Source organism: Hippopotamus amphibius, chromosome 4 (assembly GCF_030028045.1).
Source record: "Hippopotamus amphibius kiboko isolate mHipAmp2 chromosome 4, mHipAmp2.hap2, whole genome shotgun sequence".
NCBI classification, from domain to species: Eukaryota; Metazoa; Chordata; class Mammalia; order Artiodactyla; family Hippopotamidae; genus Hippopotamus; species Hippopotamus amphibius.
In genome coordinates this window covers 81,652,631-81,675,565 of record NC_080189.1, presented here as the reverse complement: position 1 = coordinate 81,675,565, position 22,935 = coordinate 81,652,631, and the positions used below count along the sequence as shown (strand labels likewise).

Below are 22,935 nucleotides of genomic sequence, written 5' to 3'. Positions count from 1 at the left end.
TTTTCTTGGTTTTGTTTTGTTCGGTTTGGTTGGTTGTTATTTGCATGTTCCTCATTAAAAGTTCTGAAAGTTTCTTTACTATAGTTCTGATATGTTGGTTTTTTCAGTGTTACCAAAATTTTGTTGTTGTTGCTTCTAGCAATGGGCTTTTCATATTGTTACAAATAATATAATATTTTAAACTAGTGTGCTTATGTAGGAAAGCTGTCATTTTTTAAAAACTGGCCACATTACTTACTTATTTCTAACAGTTTTCAGTTGATTGAATATGATAATGGGCATTCTTGTTTCTGATTTTATGAATGTCTAATTTTTAGTGTTTCACTTATGTATAACTTAAACTATAGATTAGAAATAGAATATTATGTTAAGGAGAATCTTCATGAAGCCCATTTATCAGGAAAAGATGTTAAAATTTTTTAAATGCTTTTTCATTGTAAAGTATTTTCTCCTTTGATCTATTGATGATAGGCACCAATTATATTAGTAGAATCTGATACTGAGCCATTCATTAGAAATGCTGCTGTATTCTTTTGACTAACCCTGTATTTAGTATTTTGTAGTTATGTTTATTTATGAGCAGTAAGTCTGGTTTTAATTAACAGGTTTTGATAGTGTTACAGAATAAACTGGAAAACTTATGTTTTACTTGATTTAGAATGGCATATGTATATCCTGAGAATGATTTTTTTTTTGAAGTTGATGCTGTTTTATTTATATCTAGATACACCTGACTCTTTTCTTGAAGGTAATTCTTTCACTGTTTCTCCATTTTCTCATATGTCGTTGATCTTTTTCAGGGTTCTGTTTCTTGAGTAAATGTTGGTAATTTTCTTTTTTCTGGAATTCATCATATAGTCCATCTTATATTTAAAATTTTTTTTGCATATAGTTGTGCTTAATAATCTCAGTGTTTTAAAAACATCATCATCTATTATTACATATCCTCTGTGTGTTTTTCCTCTTTTCCCTGATTAGACTAGTTAGGATTTACCCTCTGTTGTGTCACCACCAGGGAATAAAAATCTATCATTTACCTTCTCATTTATTTCAGCATTTTGACTTTGATTCTGTTCTTCTACTTCCCTTATTTATCCCTACAACTTGAGTTGAATAATTGACTTGTTTTTCTTCCTTCCAATTCTAAAAGACACCATTTTAATGGTATGAATTCTCTGATTATTTCTTTGCTTCCATCCGTAGATTAAGGATGTTGTGTGTTCATAATTGTTTTCTAAATATTTGGTGGCTGCAAATTTGATTGCTTGTTTGATCCAAGGAGTATTTAGAATAGTTTCAATTTCCATGTCATTGAATATTTTTTATTTTTTTGTCAATAACATTTTCTATTACGTATTGTCAGTGTATGTAGTCTGCTTTGGGGAATTTATTAAGGATTTCTTTTTAGCCTGCCAAGCAAACAAATTTTGTAAATATTTCTTTAGGATAAGTATGTCATTTGGTACAATTTGTCACATAAGCATTAAATCAATAGTGTTAAACACTGGTGAGATTCTCTACATCTTTACTTATTTCTCAAGGAGTGAGAAATGTAAAATAAATTCATATACTGCTATTACATGTTTTTCCTTACATGGCTAATCCTATTTGCTTTATATATTCAGTGCTGTATTCAGCACATACAGGTTCATAACTACTTAATCTTTGTTCCATTTATTCAAGCTTTTAAAACATTTTGAATTCTTCTAGGTCCAGTTTTAGCATTACCACAATTGGTCTTCTTGTCAGTTTATTTTATACTCTCTGCTTGCCATCCCCCCCACCTTTTAACACTACCTCGATGGTTTTGTTTTTAATCTTTTGCTGAAACTGCTTTTCTTTTTCTCTTTTTTAGAAATTTGCATTTTGAAGCCTTCTGTTAATTTGTAATGTATGCAGACTACTCAGCTTTAAATATTTCAAAGACACAAACCTATTTCTTGAGTGAATAACTTCAGGAGTTATAAGAGTTGCTATAGACTGTCTCCTATAAAAAGGTTGCCATATCAGTCACCAAAAAGAGGGATAGAATTACCATGACTGACTTAGACCAGGGTTGAAGGAATGTTGGAGAGTCACCTGTAATTATTACTAAGTATTCGTTAAAAAAAGGCTGACAAAAGTAAGAATCAGTGTACTTGGATGTTAAAAACATGATTGTAAACAAAAAAGTGGGTGGGCTATGAAATAGAATATCCACAGCCGAAGATCAAATTAGTGAGCCTGAACATCAGGCTGAGGGTAGCTAGGAATGATCCTCCCTAATAGTCACTACTGAAAATTTAAATAGAAGTTTAAAAGGAAAATCAAGAAGTGGAGGCTAGATCTAGGTATCCTGCTATTCATCTGATAGGAGTTCCAAAAGGAGAAAACAGGTGGAATGGAGAGAAATACAGAAAATACTGGAAGAAAAATTTCCAGAGTTGAAAAAGACATGAATCTTCTATTGAAGAAGTGCTTGGAATGCAAAGCAAGGTATATGATGTCACACTTGAAATACATCAAAGTAATATCTCAGAATTTTAAATTTTATTGAAACTTTACATTTATTTATTGTATATTGAGAAAATAAAAACAGACTGTCTGCAAAAGACAGAGAATCAAACTGGCATCAGACTCCCTCACCATTAACACTGGATGCTAAAAGTTTCTGTAAAGTCTAAGGGAAACAAGTTTGACCTAGAATTCCATCCTCAGTGTGCTGGGGTAGAGTGGTGTCCCTTGGCCTTCTTGCTTTGACTGAAATCTAGCTCTTCCCTGAGGGGACTGACTGCCCTGCAGCTTTTTCGAGTGATGGCTGTTTTTCCTCCTTTGGACCGCTGGGCCTGGGGTCTTGTTCAGTGTCCTTTTTGATGCTTATTTTCACTTTCAGACTGTTCTTTTTGCCTCCTTAAGACTATGGATCTTTGCTGCTTGTGTCATCAGACTGCTTCACTCAGGCCTCCCTGCTGCAGTTATTTACTGAGCTCTGATTTGTTCTTCCCCTTTCACCCTCCCCACCTTACCCCACCCCCCACCCCTTCTTGGAAGACTTTAATTCCTGGCTCACTATCACTCTCTCCTATTTCTACCTTGATTTCAACATCCATGGGGATGATCCTTCAAATCTTGGCTGCTCTGTTTCTCTGCCACTCCTCCAATGACCTTATCCTCCACCTCACCTCAGCTACTCACGCCCTTTGTCACACCCTTGACTTTATGGCCACCGGAGACATTACCCCTACAAGTCTCAATTCAAGCACAGTACTTATACTGCTGTTTGAACCGCCCTCCCCGCGCAAGTTTGCAGCCCACTCCCTCTAATACTCTGACTCCAACTACCTTTCTCATTAAAATCACTTCCTCACTCATTTACACACATCTTCAACTGCCTTGTCACCTTCTTGCTTTCCTGTAGTCATGTGAAAAAGCCAAACCTCTGTTGAGACCCAGTCTCCCCAAACAATGCTTAAATCCACTCTGTCTGCATCCACGCAGCTGAACATTGCTGGAAAAACACTCACCGTGCCCACTAGTTTCATTTTACTTCATGATCACTAATTCATGTGGGCCCTTAAGGCTACCCAACAATTATACTACCATGGTTCATCAGTTCTAAAGCATAGATTTTCACACTTAATATCTCTGAAATGAGGATGTGTCATATATGCCACTACAGTATGCCATACTTTAATTGGTAGGGTTTTCACTTAGTGTTATCTAAAATAATGGTGTGTCTTACAATCACTGGCATCTTTGATAAAGTAAAGCATAATTCCCTAGTCCTTGTCATTCTCTCGTTTTTCTACATGATCATTTAATGCTTTTTTATTCTCTGCTCAGACCTCCAGTATTTCCTCCCTGTATTAGTTTGCTAGAGCTGCCAAGGCAGCTTTCTTGCTGTGTCCTCACATAGTCTTTCCTCCGTGTGAGTGCATGTCTCATGTCTGTGTCTCCAAATTTCCTCTTATAAGGAAATCAGTCATTTTTTTAAAGACCTTATCTCTAAATACAGTTATATTCTGAAGTATTGGGGGTCAGGACTAAACATGTAAATTTTGAGGGGACACAATGCAGCCCATAGCACTCCCCCATTCTTACTTTCAGTTGGTGACTTTGTTCCCTATTTTCACAGATATAGAAATGAATGAGAGAAATTCCAAAGCTCCTACCTTTCACTGTCTTCATTTCATTAACTTCTTTCCTGTTACTATGGACAAACTATCAGTATTCCTAGAAAATCTCTTCTTGCCAAAGAACTTCCAGCTCACCTTTCTCTCTATGGCATTACCAACTTTTTTCCATGTAAGATCTGAGGGGGGCCAGTGTCTTGTTTTGTTCTTCTCTATTCCTAGCATCTAGAACAAGCTCCATATTTAATGAACAAATACTGATACATATAAATATATCCCTCTATATGTAATATAAAGGAGTGCACTTAGAAGGGAAACCCTTCACTGGAAGTAGAATTATAAGAGTATATCACGTAAAAGAATAAAATGGAATAAAGTCAATCAGTCCTAGAAAGGCAGAACACTCCATAAGAACAGGAAGTAGGTTGCTAAAGAGAAGCAGTCCCTTGAAGGAAAAAGACTCCTCAGTGGTCATCGAAGGTACTGTCATTTAACAAAGACAGAGAGGATTCAAAGAGGAGAACCACGGCTGATAAAAAAACCTCACTTTACTGCCAAGACAGGGAATCTTCGCTATTATTCTCAATTAGAATGTGTTATGTGTATACGCTGACCACTGTTATGTTTTCATTTCTCTCCCATCCTAATGCAAGTTTCTTCTTTCTTTGCCTTCTTTCTTTTCTCTCTCTTCCTTCCCTTCTTCCTTTTTTCTTTTCTATCTTTCTTCCTTTCTTTTTCTCTCTTCTCTTCCTCCCTCCCTCCCTTCCCCTCTTCCTTCGTCTTTGTCTTGCTCCTCCTCTCCTCGATTGCAATTACCCCGTTTTCCTTCTGGCACTGCATATTAAGTATGGTGGAACTGATTAAGTGTGTAATTTCGCCATAGTATGCCATAAGGAGTTGTGTCATATCCAGAACTGAAAAGAGAAATACAAATCATCAACAATGCTGAACTCCAGTATGAGTGCATAATGAGACTTTGAGTTTTCTTTATAAGGAAATGTTCTGTCATACAGATATGTTCGATAGTTTATGAGGTGTGACTATTTTTTAAAAGTGTGTCCATGCTAAATGCAATGTGGAATCCTGGATTGGATTCTGGAACAGAAAAGAGATCACTGATGCAAAGCCTGATGAAGTCTAAGCAAAGTCTGTATTTTAGTTTTAGTTTAGTATTCTCGGTTTTAACAAATGTACTGTGGTTATGCAAGATGTTAATACCAGGAAAGTTATGTGAAGGCTGTATGGGAACTCTCTGTACTATCTTTGCAACTTTTCTGTAAATCTAACGTTCAAAATATAAAGTGAAAACAAAACCAGACCAAAAAGCCTACAAAAAAACATGTGTATAGAAAGAATCCTGTATATGGAACTTGGGCTGCTGGGAGGTGGAATGTCTTTTCTTATTTAGCTTTCATTCCCCCTTTGTCAATAATATTCTGCTTTCTATTAGGGAACTACATGTCCCTCTATTTCAGTCTCTGTGGTTCAGAGGGCCATTACTAACTTTACCTCTGCCTCTATGATGGCAAGTGCCCCAGGCTGACCCACACTGATCAACAAACACCACATTCTCTTGGTCACAGTTGCAGATTCAAGGATGGACATATGACTCAATCAGTACCAGTAAGACTCAATTCCAAGACTGTTGGGACACTGTTAAGAAGCTAGAATCTCTCCTTCCCACTGGGGTTGCTAAGAGTGGTTGTATCAGCCTTACTGTCATCATGAGGCAAGAGTTTGCTGGAAAATGGGATCAAGACAAGAGAAGAACAAACAGCAAGAGACAGCAAACCCAAGAACTGAAAGCATTATCTAAGCTCCTCTGTCTAACCAGGACCTAGACTTTGTCAATAAAATGTTTGTTGTGTCAAAGCCAATTTACATTAGGGTTTCTGAACCTTGCAGCTTGATGGAATCTAGACTAGTACAAAACTTTCTAACTGTAGTGAGTTTATGCAAAACTGCTCATCTAGTATGATACCATTTTTTTTTTAAGAATTTGTTTTTGCATATAAAATCTTTTGAAAGATTTAAGCTGCTAACTGGACTGGGGTTACAAGAGATTTTCACATTCTGCTCTACACCTTTCTGAATTGTTTGAGTTTTTCACTAGGAACAAACATTATTTCCATTATCAGAAGTAGCAAATGTTAGACAGAACTGCTATCTTAGGAAGTGTCTATGATAAAGGAAAAAAAAAACCCCAAACCAGTTGAAACCTTAGTAGTTTTAATTTACCTTGTCCATTTAGTCAGATGATTTAATCAATTCAAGTTATAAACTGAGACCCCCAATTTTTTTTTTTAAAGAATGTCATATAGCTGTGTTTGCTCATGACAGTATAGAGTTTTTCATGAAAGGCATGAAAATGTGTGGCTTTTGAGATAAACCTCTAGCAGTGTAGAAACTATTTATTTTGTTAACATCTTCTCCTTAGAGCTTTGAATTTTAGTCCAGTTCATTTCCTAGGGTCATAAATTTAACATGATTACAGCATAATGCCAAAGTTTGAGAAGAAATCTGTCGTTACTTTAAATTCAGGACTTGTAATACAACAGTATACTTCAACAGAAATCTCATTCCATCTTCTATAGGATCCTGTGGTATTGATTACATTAAAGGGAAAAAAAAATCACAATCATTCATTCTCAATAAACTTTGTTGAAATTCTAAATGGCCCTAATATGTAGAATGTCAGCCAACAATAAGAATTCTTTTGTATCTACATATTATGGGAATATTTACAAAGTTTACCCAATTGATTCCAATCCCAACTTAAAAAGCAATTCCCACCCCCACCCCGAGATTCCTGGTCTAACAAGTTTATAAAAAGCATTTGCTAAAAATGTGCGCATTTTTCTGTTAATTACTCAGAACCATGGTCTTAAGCTGGTGATTCAGGGTTGGGATTCAGCTTATAGGCGGTTTTTTTGACTCGTGCTTAAACATTAAAAAAATTAGTTTAAAACTGGGAGGGTCTGTGTAAAAAAGTCCAGATTTCTGCCAGTTGTTTTAAAAAAATGGGAAAATCTGGCAACACTGCCCTTCTCCATTGGGCATTAAGTTAGTACAGACTTAAAGACTGACTAATTTCTCAGCTTCTTTCACATGTAATGAGAGCTAGGAAAACATGGCAAGAGAAATGTTTCCCCTCTTGCCCCCCTCTGGTAGCTGAATCTTGAAGATGCTTCAATAGCATTAGGCATTCTGACTTTCAAAGGATTAATAACAATTTTAAAGACCAAAGGGAAAGGTAATATGCAATATTTATTTCAGTGTTGCTTTTGCATCATCAAATTACAGATATGTTTGAGCCACTTGATAAAATCAAAACAAAGCCAATGAGATTATGCTGATGCTTTCTTACGATGAAAGCTTACCCTAATTATAAAGCAAAAAAAAGGAAATGAAATTTGAGTGCTGGAGTCATAAAACCCAACCAAATATATTTATCTCAGATAATGTGCTCACCAAAAGAAAAATAAAACTCTGACAGTTTCCTCTGAACTCCTATTATTCTAGCCCCATGAGCATTGGGTTTGATGTTATTTCTTTAATTATTTTCTTATTTATTATTTATTTATTTTTATTTCTTTAATTTATTTCTTAACTATCAAAAAGTTAGTGACCTATCAGGATTTGGGTAATCTATGTGGCCCACACATTCATTGATATTGTATGCTGATGTAATGAAAGTTGGTCTGAAATTTAACAACTTCAGCCTCACAGGACAATCCCTGTGTTTTTCTCTTCCTATTTCTCATTCCTCATTCCAGAAACAAACTAAGAGGGATTTCCAGATAACAGCTAAACTTTTACTTTTAACATCTCTATGGATTGTGTGATATATTTAACCAGTCAGGGTTCAGGGCATAAAACAAAATTCACTGTAAGCAATAAGTGGGAAGGGTTTAATACAGACATTTAGGTTATTATAAAACCACTGGAAGCCTGAAGGAGCAGGATCTAAGCTGGGCCTCCTGGAATGCTCTCTGAAAAATACAGAAAGTAGTTAACTTGGGAGGTTACTGTGTCTAAGGCCAGGCTAGAACTGGAAGATACCACCACCAGCAACAGCATCCAGACCACAAGAAGACAAATAAAGCTGCATCCAGGAACTAGGGAATTAGATCAAGAAGCTGGAGACACCTAGAAAGCTGGCAAATGAACTGGCATCTCAGGAAAACTACAACCTTCCTAATCACTGAGGACTGTCAGAAGCCAGCTGAAGATAGCCTCCGACTCACTTTTGTTTCCCAAATCTTAAGCAAATGCCTCTAATCGGCAAGCCTGAATTTATATTCAGAACTCTGTAGGTACAAGAGAGTCAGGGCATTAAAAATTTTTTTTTAAATTTTTTAACCTTTCCAAATGGAAGGTGAAATGAAAGTTGAGGACCAATTTAAGTATTTACTGTATAGACAATTTTAAAAATAATTTGTATTGAATAATTTTTATAAATGTATATTTACAAGTATACAGAATTAAAGGATTATAGTGACAGTTCAATTTGTGGTATTGGCTTACACAAATATTTAATGGAGATTATACATAAGGACTGAGAGAAAAACAAAGAAAGAATTATACTTCTGCTCATACAGAGGTAAACTGAAGGATTAATACCGTCAGCCTTCTTATGCCTGGAGCCATCCATTTCCAGCTCTACTGTCATTACCTTACTGTAATGCATGACTGTCTTTGACCCCGACTATGTCAGTACTTTTCTAAATGGTCTTTGGGAATCTACTCTGTCAATCTTCTATTCTGTTTTCCACACAGAAGCCGGAGTAAAACAAATTTTTAAAAATCAATAGACTATTTTTCTGGGTAGTTTGTGTTTACAGAAAAACGAGCAGGAAATAGAGAGTTCCCCCACACCCTCTCATCCTCCTCCCACTTCCAGTTTCCTCTATTATTGACACCTTGCATTAGTGGTACATTTGTTAAAATTGATGAACTCATTATTGACACATTATTTACTAAAATCACAGAGAAGACTCTTTGTGTTGTACATCCTGTGGGTTTGGGCAAATGTATACTGACACGTATCCACCATTATAGGACCAGAACAGAATAGTTTCACTGCCCCCAAAATCCCCAGTCGTCTACCTGTTCATCCCTCCCTCCACTTATCCACCCCTCCCAACTCCTGGCAATCTCATCTTTTCACTGTCTTCATAGTTTTGCTTTTCCAGACTGTCACATGTTGGAATTATATAGTATGTATCCTTTTTAGATTGGCTTCTTTCACTTATTGTTATGCTCTTGAGGGCCTTCCATGACTTTTTGTGACTTGATAACTCATTTCTTTTTGTTGCCAAATAACATTCCATTGTAAGGATCTACCAGTTTGTTTATCCATTTACCTACTGGAGGACTTGACTTGTTGTTGGCTGCTTCCAAGTTTTGCAATTATGAATAAAGCTGTCATAAACATTTGTGTGCTGGTTTTCGTGCAGACAATTTTCGACTCATTTGGGTAAATAGCAAGGAATGAGATTACCGGGTTGTTTGGTAAGGGTGTTTAGTTTTCTAAGAAATTGCCAAACTGTCTTCCAAATTGGCTATACCATCTTGCATTCCCACTAGCAATGAAAGGTCATGTTGCTCCACATCCTGCCAGCATTTGGTGGTGTTGGTGTTTTGGTTTTGCCATTCAATTTAACCATTATAACAATAGTATCTCATTGTTTTGCAAATATTTTCTCCTCACTTGTGGCCTGGCTTCTCTTTTCATTCTCCTAACAGTATCTTTTGCATAGCAGAAATTTTCAGTTTTAATGAAGTCCAACTTATTTTTTGTTTCATGGATCATGCTTTTAGTGATGTATCTAAAAAAGTCATCACTAAACTGAATGAAGGGCACCTAAATTTTCTATGTATCTTTATAGGTTTGTGTTGTACATTTAGGTCTGTGATTCATTTTGAGTTTGTTTTGTGAAAGGTGTAAGGTCTATGTCCAGATTCACTTTTTTTTTTTTTTTGCATGTGGATTTCCAGTTGTTCCAGTACCATTTATTGAAAAGACTCTCCTTTCTTCATTGAATTGCCTTGATCCTTTGTCAAAGATCGACTACCTCTGTGTGAGTCTATTTCTGGTCTCTGTATTCTGTTCCATTGACCTAGTTGTCTTCTTTCACCAATAACACGTGGTCCTGGTTACTTTATAGTAAGCTTTATAGTGAGTTGACATCTGGTAGTGTCAGTCATACAACTGTGTTCTTCTCAATGCTGTGTTGGCTGTTTTAGGTCTTCTGTCTTTGCAATTAAACTTTAGAATACATTTGTCAATATTCATAAAATAACTTCCTACAGTTTTGATTGAAGTTGTGTTGAATCTATAAAGCAAGTAGGGAAGAACTAATATCTTGACAATATTGAGCCTTCCTATCCATGTACATGGAATATCTCCATTTATTTAATTTTTAAAAAATTTCTTTCACCAGTTTTGTAGTTATCCTTATATAGATCTTGTGCATATTTTGTTAAGATTTATACCTAAGGTTTTTTTTTGTTTTTGTTTGATGCTAATGTAAGTGGTATTGGGTTTTAAGTTTCAAATTCAAATCATTCATCGCTGGTATATAAGAAAGTGATTGACTTTTGCATATTAATTTTGTATACTGAAACCTCGCTGTAACTGTAACTGCTTAATCCTGCTTCCAGGTTTTGTGTGTGTGTGTGATTTTCTACATAGACAATCATGTCATCTGTAAATAATGTTTTATTTCTTCGTTTTCATTCTATCTTTTATTTCCTTTTTTTTTATTTTTTTATTTTTTGGTCTTACTGCATTAGCTAGGACTTCCAGTATGATGTTGAAAAGCAGTGGTAAGAGGGGACATCCCTGCCTTGTTCCTGATCTTGGTGGAAAAGCATTTAGTTTCTCACTATTTAGTACGATACTAGCTGTAGGTTTTTGTCAACTTTTTTTTATCAAGTTAAGGAAGGTCCTTTCTATTCCTAGGTAGCTGAGAGTTTTCATCATGAATGGGTGCTGGATTTTGTCAAATGCTTTTTCTGCATGTGTTGATAAGATCATATGCTTTTTCTGTAGTGTGTTGATGTAATGGATTATATTAATTGATTTCTGAAAGTTGACCCTGCTTTGCACACCTGAAATCCCACTTGTTTATGGTGTATAATTCTTTTACGACATTGTTGGATTTAAGTATAAAAACACAGAGGTCATGATCAGCAGGCTATTATACAAAGTTCGTGAGCAAATTCAACCTACTATCACAACTGTAAGTAAACATAAGTTTTATGCACATGTATTTTTTTTTGACTTAATTGATATTTATAGGACATTCCATCCAAAAGCTACAGACTACACTTATGCACATGTATTTTTTAAAGTTTCCTTTTCTATAATCTCATGTTGAGAGGTAACAATACTTGGAGGACAATATTAAATATAAATCTAAGAATGTTATAGCAACAGTCTTTGTCCTTCTGAGTAAACAAATACTTAAGTACATTTAACCTAAATTTCATGGTAACTGCTGTGTAAATATTTTCTGACCTTTAAAAAAATCTCTAAACATATTTGCATTCCCCAAATGCTTCTGACAAGTCTTAGAAAGCTTTCTTATAAAATCCTCTTCTGACCTGCGGCTAGTATTTTGAGCTACAATTTTAGGCAAGTCTCAGTTGCATTAATTGGGGCTTATAATTTTTTCATAATCAGAAGATTGACCTATTACCACTTATTATCTGTCCTTTCCCCACTGATTTGTAGTGCTATCTTAACCAAATATCAAGTTTTTACATATGTGTGAATTTGTTTCTGAATTCTCTATTTTTGTTTCTTTAGTCTGTTTACTCTTACACCAATCAGTCATTAGTTTTACGAGTTTCTTTATCTGGTAGAGCAAGCCTGCTTACATTTTTCTTCTTCAACATTTATATGTCTAATCTTGACACTTTTCTCTTCCATATAAATACTGGAATCATTATGCAGGGTCCACAAAAATTATTTTGAGATTAGATTGGAGTTGAATTTATAGATTAATTTAGGGAGAATGGACATATGTACAATATTGGATCTTTCCATCCATGAATAATATCTATCTCCCCATTTAGTCATGCTTTTCAAGAAGTTCTTCAAAATTGCTTCATAATTTTCTCTGTTGTCTCCCACAACCCCCTTCCCACCGAGATTTATTGCAGCATGCTATATGGAGGATGGGGCATTTTATTGCATTTTTTGACTGATGTGTAGGAATGCTATGATTGTATATTGTTCTTGGATCCAGAATAATAGTTCAAAAAAATTGCCTTCCTTGGACTTGTACACAGACGGTCATATTATCTGCAAGTAAGATCAGTTTCATCTCTTCCTTTGTGACTTTCGTACTTCAGATCTCTTCCTTTCTCACTTCTGGAAGACTTTTGCATATTTAATTTTAAGCAACGCTTTTTCTTCATCTACTAAGTTACTGGCATAGATCCTTTCCTTTAACCAATTAATAAGGTGTATTATAGAAATAAATTTCCAAATGCTGAGCCATCACTGCAATCCTGAGATAAACCCTATTAGTTCTCTTTTGGTGTGTTTGTGAGCAGCTGCTGAATTGTCATATCTTGTTTAGGATTTTTAGCAACTATGTTCATAAGTGAAATGGTCTATAATTTCCATTTATACTATCCTTCACTCAGTTTGAGATCAGTTAATACCATAGGTATAAGATGAGTTGGATAGTTTTTTTTTTTAAACTAAAAGTTTTTATAGTACAGAAACTAAGTATTCTATGAAGGCTTAGTAAGTCTGGTATCATTTATGGGGAGAAGACATGATTAGCAACTCAATTATTTCGAGTGATTATTGGTTTATTCTGACTTTCTATGCCTTTTTGAATCAATATTGATAATGTATTTTTCTAAAATATAACTCATTTCATCTATGCTTTCAAATACTTTGGTGTAAAGTTGGTCATCCTATGTTTTGGTGACTTTCAAAGCCTTTATTGGTACTAATATGACTTATTCATTTAATCACCAGAAAAAATTGGTCATCATTTGTCATCTGGGTCCAACAGACCCTTTCAATTTTTAAAAACACTTTATTTAGCAAAAATGTATAAAGAGATAGTTAGAAACACCTTTATTAGACATCTTAATAAGAATGTAAACATAGGAAACCCAAATTTTTTTTCAGTATTTTCGTGGTTATGAAAGTACTAAATACACAAGATGGGTCGTATCTCTGGAACATAAATAGGTGTTCATCAACTGTCACAAACCTAGAATATATTCATCTTATGAACCTTGCTTGACTCCAGAGTTTAAATATATCTCTAATGGGCTTTAGTTTATTATTGCTTCTTGTTCTTTTTACACTTGCATCTTCAAAATGCAATACATTTAAGAACTTTGATGTCACATTTTTGTTAAGGAAAGGATGGTCTTTTTTGTTTGTTTCATAATTGCAAAACACTTTCACTTTCAGATTTATAAACAGCAATTAGAATGGTAACTCCAATTGATTTTTCACTTTTACATCATCTATTTCCCTTCAATCAATTCTGAATATACACGTGCTTTTAGTATTTACCTACCTACAAACTGATTAACAAGTATATAAGATGTTCTTGTCACAAAGTACTGTGATGAAATCTTTCCTTTTGGATGATTGAGTAAATGAGAGTAACATATTTCTTTTGTCCTTAGAAATATATTGTTCACTCATTGATTCTTGAGTCTGAGAAATTTTTTCTAGGATATTGTCATCTGAAAATTTATAGTCTGAGAATTTGCTTATGAGAGTCCAGAATGCTGATCTGTTTAATAGTCATATAACACCTGTTAATTTTCTTTTCTTTGCCATTATGGATGAAAAATGAAAAATGCCAAATTCCTAACTGTGCCCAGATAAAAGCTTAAAAAATGTCTACAGAAATTGTCTCTAGACTTCTTTTATACCTTCTTGAAAGATGATGCAAGACTTAGGGCAATGCAAAGAAAACAGGATGATGCAAGTGATGATTTATGATTTATGTCACTACTGCATTATCGTTCTAGGTGATTCCATCACTATTTTCTTACTGTAGTCCTTTTTTAAAGCATAGTTCCTGGCGTTACACCAAAGGTTAACATTGTTTATATTTTTCGCTTGTCCTTTTCTCATCAATCTTTTTTTTTTTTTTTTGGCTGTGTAGTACGGCTTGTGGGATCTCAGTTCCCTGACGGCTTGTGGGATCTCAGTTCCCTGAGCCTGTGCCATGGCAGTGAAAGCCTGGAATCCTAACCACTAGGCCACCAGGGAACTCCCTTTTCATCAATATTTATCGACTTTAGTTAATCCAAGGAATATAGGCTTTTGCTTTTGTTGACATTCTCTATAGTTTTGTCTTCTGTTTCATTGACTTATTTTTTGAGGGAGGGTACTTTAAAAAAAATTTTATATTTATTTATTCAATTTATTGGCTGCGTTGGGTCTTTGTTGCTGCGCATGGGCTTTCTCCAGTTGTGGAAGAGTGGGGGATACTCCTTGTTGCGGTAGGAGGGCTTCTCAGTGCAGTGGCGTCTCTTGTGGAGCACAGGCTCTAGGTGTGTGAACTTTAGCAGTTGTGGCACGCAGGCTCTAGAGCACAAGCTCAGCAGTTGTGGCACTTGGGCTTAGTTGCTCCGTCGCATGTGGGATCTTCCCAGACCAGGGCTTGAACCCATGTCCCCTGCATCAGCAGGGGGATTCTTAACCTCTGCGCCATCAGGGAAGCCCCAGGAAGGTACTTTTTGTTTTTAAATTTATTGAACACTTTGGTCAGAAAACGTGATCTGCCTATCAATAAAACCTTTCAAGTTTGCAAAGACTCTTTGTGATTTAGAACATTTATAAAAAATTTATTATATACTTGTGTACTTTAAAAATATGTATATATATTATATATAATTTCTATTTTATATACCAGTTCTTTATATCCCTACAAATTCTATATCTGCTTGTTATATCCATGTCTGGTAGAGATGTGCTAAAATCCCCACTGTGATTGTGAATTTGAATCTTTTTATAGCTTTTTATTTTAGATCTATCTTTTCTAAACCAGCAAATAGATTGCTTCCATCTATCTAATCCAATCTGAAGATATGCCTTTTAAAAGCTTTTACTTTTAAAAATTCATTGTTATTACTGTAATATTTGGACTTACTGCTTTCATTTACTTCTTTTCCTCCTTTCCTGACTTCTCTTGGATTCATGGTTTACTATATTCCTCTTTCTCCTCTGATGACTTGAGAACTTTAAAAATTTTAGTCATATATTCTCGAAAGTAATTGTGAAAAGTGATGTACCCTTTGTACTTTTCAAGTCAACATAAATACACTTTTATCATAAGTTTCAAAAATTGCAAAGGAAGTCATTTCGGTAACATTCATGTTTTAAGCTAAATTCATTACATTATTAAGATATCCAACTGAATCTAATTATCACAGTAATTTGCTACCTAAAAACACTTCTTAACATAGTAGGAAACTTTATACTGTTTTATTCCCTACTCATATTTCCATTTTACTTCCCTACTCATATTTCCATTTTACTTCCCCATGTAATTTTTATATCATTGTAATTAAGTGTAATGCTTCAAAGCCCTTTACTGATAACCTGTCATACATCTGTATCTCAAAAATGTATGAAAAATATATTTATTGAAATTAAAACATACTTTTGGAAATTAAAAAAAAAATCAGTTTCCAATGGCTATGAACATCCAAGTGTTGAAGACTGTTATCTGGATTATCATTACTATTCAAACAATAAACACACCATAAATACTGCTAATTGCTAGAATGAGACATTAATTTTATTACTATTTTTTTTAAATTTTATTACTATTTTTAAACTATAGATATAAATGCTGAAAAAACTCATTTACGCATATAAATAAAAAGGAATAGAAAGAATTTTGTTATAGTGATGTCAATTCTTGTACACCTTTTAAGTTATATGCCAAAAATAATAAACTGATCTATCATCAGATTATGATTAATGATCTTTAATTGACAATCTGATTAAGCTTTCTTCAATTTTGTTGAAAACAAAGAATTGAAAAACCACCCACACTGAAGTTCTTGTTGTTCAGGCCATTTCCTTTCTCAATTCCTTGGAAAGTTAACCAAAAGACTCTACCAAGACTTATCTATAACTTTCTCACTAACAGTCATCTTGCTTATGGAGCCTAAAATTAAGACAACCCTGAGTATAAACACCCCCATAAAACTGGTAATTGCGCATATTTACTGAGGATAATTCTACATAGATTAGAAGCTTTATTTGTTTGCAAAGTAACTGTGCCTTTCACAGAATTAGAACAGAATATAAATATCTGAGAAGAATTAATCCTAATTAAGTAAAGCTGGTTTTCTGAAGTTAAATGAACTTTCCTAGACTACGTTTTGTGGACATTTACACCTATACCTATATGTAAATATATGTTCTGCTTTTAAGAGTACCGTTTATGGTATTTTATCAAACTAAGATGCACATTTTAACATCTCTGAAATTGGGATGCATCTGATAATTGACGGCATATTATAGTTTAGTTGGTAGTGTTTTTACTAAGTGGTATATAAGGGATTATATATAATCATATAATAATAGCTTCTTAGATGAAAAATTAGATTAGACTGGGGAAATTAAGAGCAAAAAAGAAAAGATGTTGAGTCACTACTAAGTTCAGGGTTTATACAACATATACTTATGACTATCATGTGTTTTATTTACAGTAGAACCCACAACATATTTCTGTTAATTTAAATGTAAACACATAGTAGGAATGAAAAAAAAATACAGAGAAATGTCTCAGAAGCAATAAGCAGGAGACTTGGGCCAGGTAAAAAATTAATATGGATTTACAGAATCTAATAATGAACAGGCAAAGGATAATAAAAGTGTTTCTCCTAAGAATCTGAAAAATGCTCTAGAAAATATAGAAACCATGAACTTACCTCTGAAATATGAACTTTTAACTTGAAGATGTAAGGTTAATATGTCAGAAATAAACATGGAAATTTTAACTTTTTCCTCCTTGAAATCATGCAAATTATGCTATTAAGACAGGTTTGAGACATATTCATCAGGCTCTTTACCATTACTGAAAATGGGGAAAAGAAAGTTTGCTTGACAGCAGATTCACCAAAACCCATCATGCTTTTATATCAATCTTGAATATTCTAAGATAGATGAGGCAAGCAACTTTATCATGTTTCCTAAAAATAAGGTGCCTTTCCCTTCATGTTACGTTCATGCTCTCTTTGCTTTATTTTCACATGACCTACCCACAGAAAAAATGGTTTTTTGAATAGTCAGGGAACAAAAAAAGGCAAGGTAATTAAATGAAAACTGTCATCACTCTATCTCCCTGTTTGACAACACATCTGAGTTCTGAATATCTCCTCATGGGCCAATATAACCCAATTCTAGGACCACACTTCACCCACAGTGAAAGTACATTAACTTCCACCATACTTCCTTGGGCAGTCAGAAAGATCTGCTCGAGTTCAAAGAGCAGGGACAAAACTCTGTATCTTGATGAGGTAGAGGTAAGGTTCTAGAAGAGTCTGAGAGACCTGAAGTATTGCTAGCATCATTTTTGAAAAACACAACCTGCCATAGGTTTGTCAAGTGGGAGAGGGTAATTATGAAAAGGCAGAAGGGTAGGTAGACAACTGGCTTAATCCACTGATAACGGAAGTAAATATTCTTTAAGCACATCATTTTAACAAACAGTACATTGGGGATTTGAGGATCTAGATCTGTTAAGCTATTTTTGCCTTTATGGTTAAATACTCCCAGAAGTACAAACACCCTTGCTTGAAGACCCGGCTATAGATTATACTTCCATTCTTTAATTTTATGAATATTTAAGATGCATACTTAACTATACATTTCCCTAACAAAGTTATTTAGCATCTCTCTAGAGGTAAAAATGTGTATTCTGGAACAATTAAATAAGTTTTCATTTAAAAGAATGACCAATTCCTTTCACTCAGCTGAACAAAAATGGGCTAGTAATATAAACAAACCAATATCAATGTTGAAAGACTTTTGATAATTATATACACTACCAACCAGGGCAATAAAGCAATGTACCTTTCCTGAGGACAAAAATGTCTCAAACTCAGAAAGGTCAGACCTCTGGAAGCAGATGTTGGTAACTTGGCAGAAGAGAAATTTTACATTTAGTTATTTAGCATTACACTTATAAAGTAGTAAAACAAAATAAACACAAGCCATTATAACAGTTATAATTTGAATGTCTTCCAAATGTGATATGAATATATTAGCATAAGATCTTTCTTGACTTCCTTTTTTATTTTTGTCAATAATCCAGTGATCTCTAAGCAATGGCTTAATAATTATTTCTAAATGCCATTTCCTAGAGATGTATTAGTTACCTATCAAGTTCAATAAAGTGTATACAAAAGTATCTTACTTGCCCTAATTTTCATCATACATCGTGACCTGAAATTATCTACAAAGACTAGATGTTAGAAAATAAGGACATTCCCTTTAAAATACCGGGGGAAAATTACTATCCTCTTTATATATAGGAGATAAAGGCAGAGCAATATAGTAGTTATAATCAGAATGTTGGCATCCATTCACCAAATATTTATTAAGCACCTACTATTTTCCACACATCATTCTAAGAGCTGAGGATATAGGGGTGAGTGAGAAAGTAACAGCTACCACTTAGAGTGCTTACTATGTGCCAGGCTCTGGCCTAAGAGTTTTCACACAGTAAACCCATTTAATCCTTGAACACAACACCTCTATGACATGGGTACTGTCAATTTCTTCATTTTACATATAAGAAAATTGAGGCACAGAGAAGTTAAATAACTCACCTAGCTAGTAACTGGTAGTAGTAGTCCTGGGTCTCATGGAGCTTTTATTAATCTAAAATCTTTCCCTTCTCATTTTCTGTTTTGCCTCTGTGAAAGACCTAACAGACAGAACTGGTTATGGCTCAAATTGGTGGTGTGATCATTTCACTTTTAGAGGTTTCTTTCTGGGAATGTTTACACAAAATTTTAACTAGCCATACTCTCATCATATACTGTGATCCCAAAATATCTAAAAAGCCAGAATGTTATAAGACTTGATTTTGTCTAAGTAATTGGGGAAAATCCCTTTATATTTTTCTCTCCATCACTGTAGGTACAGATATACAGCATTCCTTCCTTTGGAAAATCTCTGTTTAATCCAGGTAGGCCTGGTGGGGCTGAAGATCATGGGACTCTGCCTCACTGTAGGGATGGGTCCGTGTTCAAGCTAATTATGCCACACTACCTTGATCATAGCTATTGGCTCAAGACTATAAAATATGACCTAAGCATGGCCAATCTGTCTTCACTGAAATTGACAAAGTTGAGAAATGTTCTCTTCACAATGGAAGTGATTTGAGACTGCTGGTAGCCATCTTCCTGAGCCTCAAGAGAAAATGACTCCACACTACTGAGATGTGAAGTAGAGAAATTCAGACACAGAATTCTTTAATCTAGCTATGCAAGAAATAGGTCTATCTTTGCCCTTTCCAGTTAAATGAGTATAAAGGGTATGAATACCTTTTAATTTAAGCTTAGGTGGGTTTCTATAACTTTCAATCAAGTTTCAATGCATTTTTTACATAAAATATGCACGCAGAACAATGGTTATATTACAAATAAAAACCTCCTTTATTCTCTTCCTTTATCCCGTTTCCCTATGAACAAATATAGAACTATCTACAGCACAAAGGATGGTCTATTTCATTTTCAGAAGTAGTACGCAAAATATATATGTACAAATTCTAACTACGTGATTACAAAGCATTATTTTAATAATTCTTTAGCATATGACAAAAGCACAGTATAGCTAGAAAGACAAATGTTTTATTTTAAAACACTGGAAAAACATTAAAAGACAAATGTCCATTATATAACCAAGAATGTTAAGTATTTGGAAACTGTCAATCTTCTAAAATGGGGTAGGCACTTCCAGAGAGCTAAATATTGCAAATTATCCTATCATATGTCTTCTCTAATACCAAAAATACTTGACACAATGAAAGAAGACACAACTAATTATTCAAAGTCACCATCTTTGGGTTCAACTTAATTACGAGCACAATTTTTGTCCAAGATGTTCCTGACACATGAAGTTTCCAGTTGAATTTCAGAAATGTTAACAAAAGTATCTTCCTTTTTTGCCTGTGAATGTTTGAGTATTGCTGTATTGTTGGCTTATATCCACTACAGATACTGGTTCTAGGCCAGCCCAAGGGTCTTCAAGCATTGAAGGCTTGAAATAACTTTCCAACTCATTAGACATTCTCTTTTCTCTACCACGCCCTGATCCAAATGGTGTAGATGTCCTTGGAGAACCCTTTAGAAAAAAAATCATCAGTTAAAAAGACATTTAGTAGAGGTAAGTGGTACTTTTTCTTTAGAGGCTAGTGGGGATCACACTGCTAGTTAAAAGTTGTGTCTTGAACCCAAATATGTTCAATTGCAAAGCCCAAGCTTCCTTTAACCTAGTGTTTTTAAAAAGTATTTAAACCAATTTGATTTACTAATTTATTAATAATTTTATGCCACTGTCACCTCAAATCCTTTGGGTTTCTAATGTAGTAACTTTGCCAAATGATAAACTAATGATGAAATAAGAAATTAACTGTACTGTAGTTTTCCCTCAGTATTTCCCTATTTTTTTTTGGAGGCAAATTAAAACTTTTTCACCCCCTTTTTAGAATTTCGTTGGCTCTCTCTATTTTTTGGCCACACCCCGCTGCATGTGGGATCTTAGTTCCCCCACCAGGAATCGAACTCACACCCTCTGCAGAGAAGCCCAGAATCTTAACCACTGGACCGCCACGTAAGTCCCTTTTTTTTTTTAACCCTACAGCTTCAAAATTTCTAGAACCTTCCCATCTCATTAGCTCCACACTCAAAGGGGTGGGTTTGGTTTGGCATAAGTAAATTTGGAAAACTACTACGCACATTTAAGTTGTAAACCGCAGAATCCTAAGCACACCAGAAAGACCTGGTGAAGAAGCCCATGGAGTTGGAAAACCAAGCCACAAAAAAAAAAAATAAAGAAAAATAAAGAAAGAAAAGATGCTAGTAGTAGGAAGATGGCACTAGCCTGTAACCCTAGAGATGAGCTGTATGCTAGGGATTCATTTTCTTGTTTTCTTTTTCGGAGACCGGGGACTCAGAATAATTTACTGCAACGAACTGGACAGGACCCTGACAAAGAAGAGGGAATCAGGGAAATCTGTGGATGAGTGGCAGTGTACTGGTTAAAAGCAGGACTCTAGAAACAAAGTGCAGTTCTGCCACCTTCTAGAGCATTCTCAAGAAAACTGTACTTAACTTCTCTGAGCCTCAGTTTATTCATCTGCAACATGGGGCTAACGATAGTACCTCATTTCATAGAGGATTCAAAATAATCCACGTAAAGGAATTACTAGTACCATGCCTGCCATACAGTAAGAGCTCGGCAAACGCTGGCTATTATTACCTGGGGGTGGGTCTGCTGCTGCCCTGGGGAGTAGCCGAATTGCTGCTGGGACCCCGCGGGGGACTTGGAGTAGCTGCCAGGGTAGCCGCCAGGGGACGGAGACCCGAACCGGCCCCCAGGGAAGCTGCCGCCGTGTCGCGGAGAGTGGCTGCTCCCGTAGGGCCTAGACCTGGGCCCGTACGGCGGCGTGTGGTGTGGACTCCCGTACCCGTCCCGCGGGGATGGCGGCCGCGGCCCGCCTCCGCCCGGGGTGCCCCGGAAGCTGCTCCCGCTACCCCAACCTCCTACACCCGGGCCGGGGTAAGGAGGAGTCGGGGGTCGGAAATTCTGCCGGTGCATCTCAGGAGACGAAGACGAAGACCTCACGGGCTCGCTCTCCCGCCGGAACTGCCGCGACCAACCCTTCACATAATACTTGGTGGTCCTTCACCAAAACAGTCCTCCGGCCGCCAGCACCGACCTGCACATTGGTTCCGGACTCACAAAGGTTCCTGCAGGGCGGCGGGATAAGCTGGTTACCGAGTTGGGTACAGATTGAGCTGATTTAAGTGAAGGAAGAAGGAAGATAATGGATAAAGGAAAGAACGAACACCAGGCCCCAGCGACGGCTTCTGCAGTCTCGCGGGCTTTGGCTGGGACTGACTGACGGACTAGACGCAGGTGTAGCCGATGAAGGGGTGGGGTCCGGAACGCTCGGCTGGGCCGGGCCGGGCCCCTCCCACCTGGCGGGGGGCGGGGATTGAGGTGTCCGCGGGCGCCCCTAGTGGCCGTGGGCCGCGCGCGCGCGCGCGCGCGCGCTGCGGTCTCCACTTACGCGGGGAGCGAGGATTTCTGAGGGGCGCGCGATGCTGGCGACGCTGGCGACGCTGGCGAGGGTCGCGGCTCTGCGGAGAACCGTCCCTTTCTCCCGCCAGGGCGGCGGGAGGGGGTTGTGGACCGGCCGCCCGCAGTCAGGTACCCTCCGACCCCAGCCCCAGCCTCCCCACTCAGGAGGCATCCCGAGGAGCGCGCCGCGCTTTCCTGAAGTATCCGCTGCCCCCGCCGCCCGCCCTCTGGCCTTTCGCGTCTCCCCGCGTCCCGGCTCCGCGGTCGCCCCGTGGTCACCCTGCCCGGCGTCCGGGCCCTGGTCCGGCCCCTGCGCGATCCTGCTGGGTGGACTGGCCTCTCTCCCTTACTCCTCCCCTCTCGTCTCCCAAGTTTAAATAACTTAACGCACCCCAGCTACATTTCAGGAAGGATTTCAGACTGCATCTTTAAATAACTCGGGGGCGAGACTGTGCTCACAGATGCCGGACTTTACTCCCTTCCTTGTTCTTGTTA

At 36.6% G+C, this 22,935-nt stretch overlaps 2 protein-coding genes across 3 annotated transcripts in view; one reads left to right on the top strand and one right to left on the bottom strand.

Annotated features, from left to right (window-relative positions):
* Positions 1-19,766: 19,766 nt before the first annotated feature.
* On the bottom strand, positions 19,767-22,260 carry MPLKIP (M-phase specific PLK1 interacting protein). Its single transcript, XM_057731040.1, has 2 exons — positions 21,616-22,260; positions 19,767-20,478 (listed from the first exon to the last, which is right to left on the bottom strand). The coding sequence occupies exons 1-2, from the start codon at positions 21,952-21,954 to the stop codon at positions 20,278-20,280; spliced, it is 540 nt and encodes a 179-aa protein (XP_057587023.1). The 5' UTR covers positions 21,955-22,260; the 3' UTR covers positions 19,767-20,277.
* Positions 22,261-22,432: 172 nt separating this feature from the next.
* SUGCT (succinyl-CoA:glutarate-CoA transferase) overlaps positions 22,433-22,935 on the top strand; it is a 667,361-nt gene continuing 666,858 nt past the window's right edge. For both annotated transcript variants that reach the window (XM_057731039.1, XM_057731038.1), the window contains exon 1: positions 22,433-22,569. In XM_057731039.1, the coding sequence (XP_057587022.1) occupies positions 22,461-22,569 (109 nt within the window). In that variant the 5' untranslated portion in view covers positions 22,433-22,460. The remainder of the gene's footprint in view (positions 22,570-22,935) is intronic.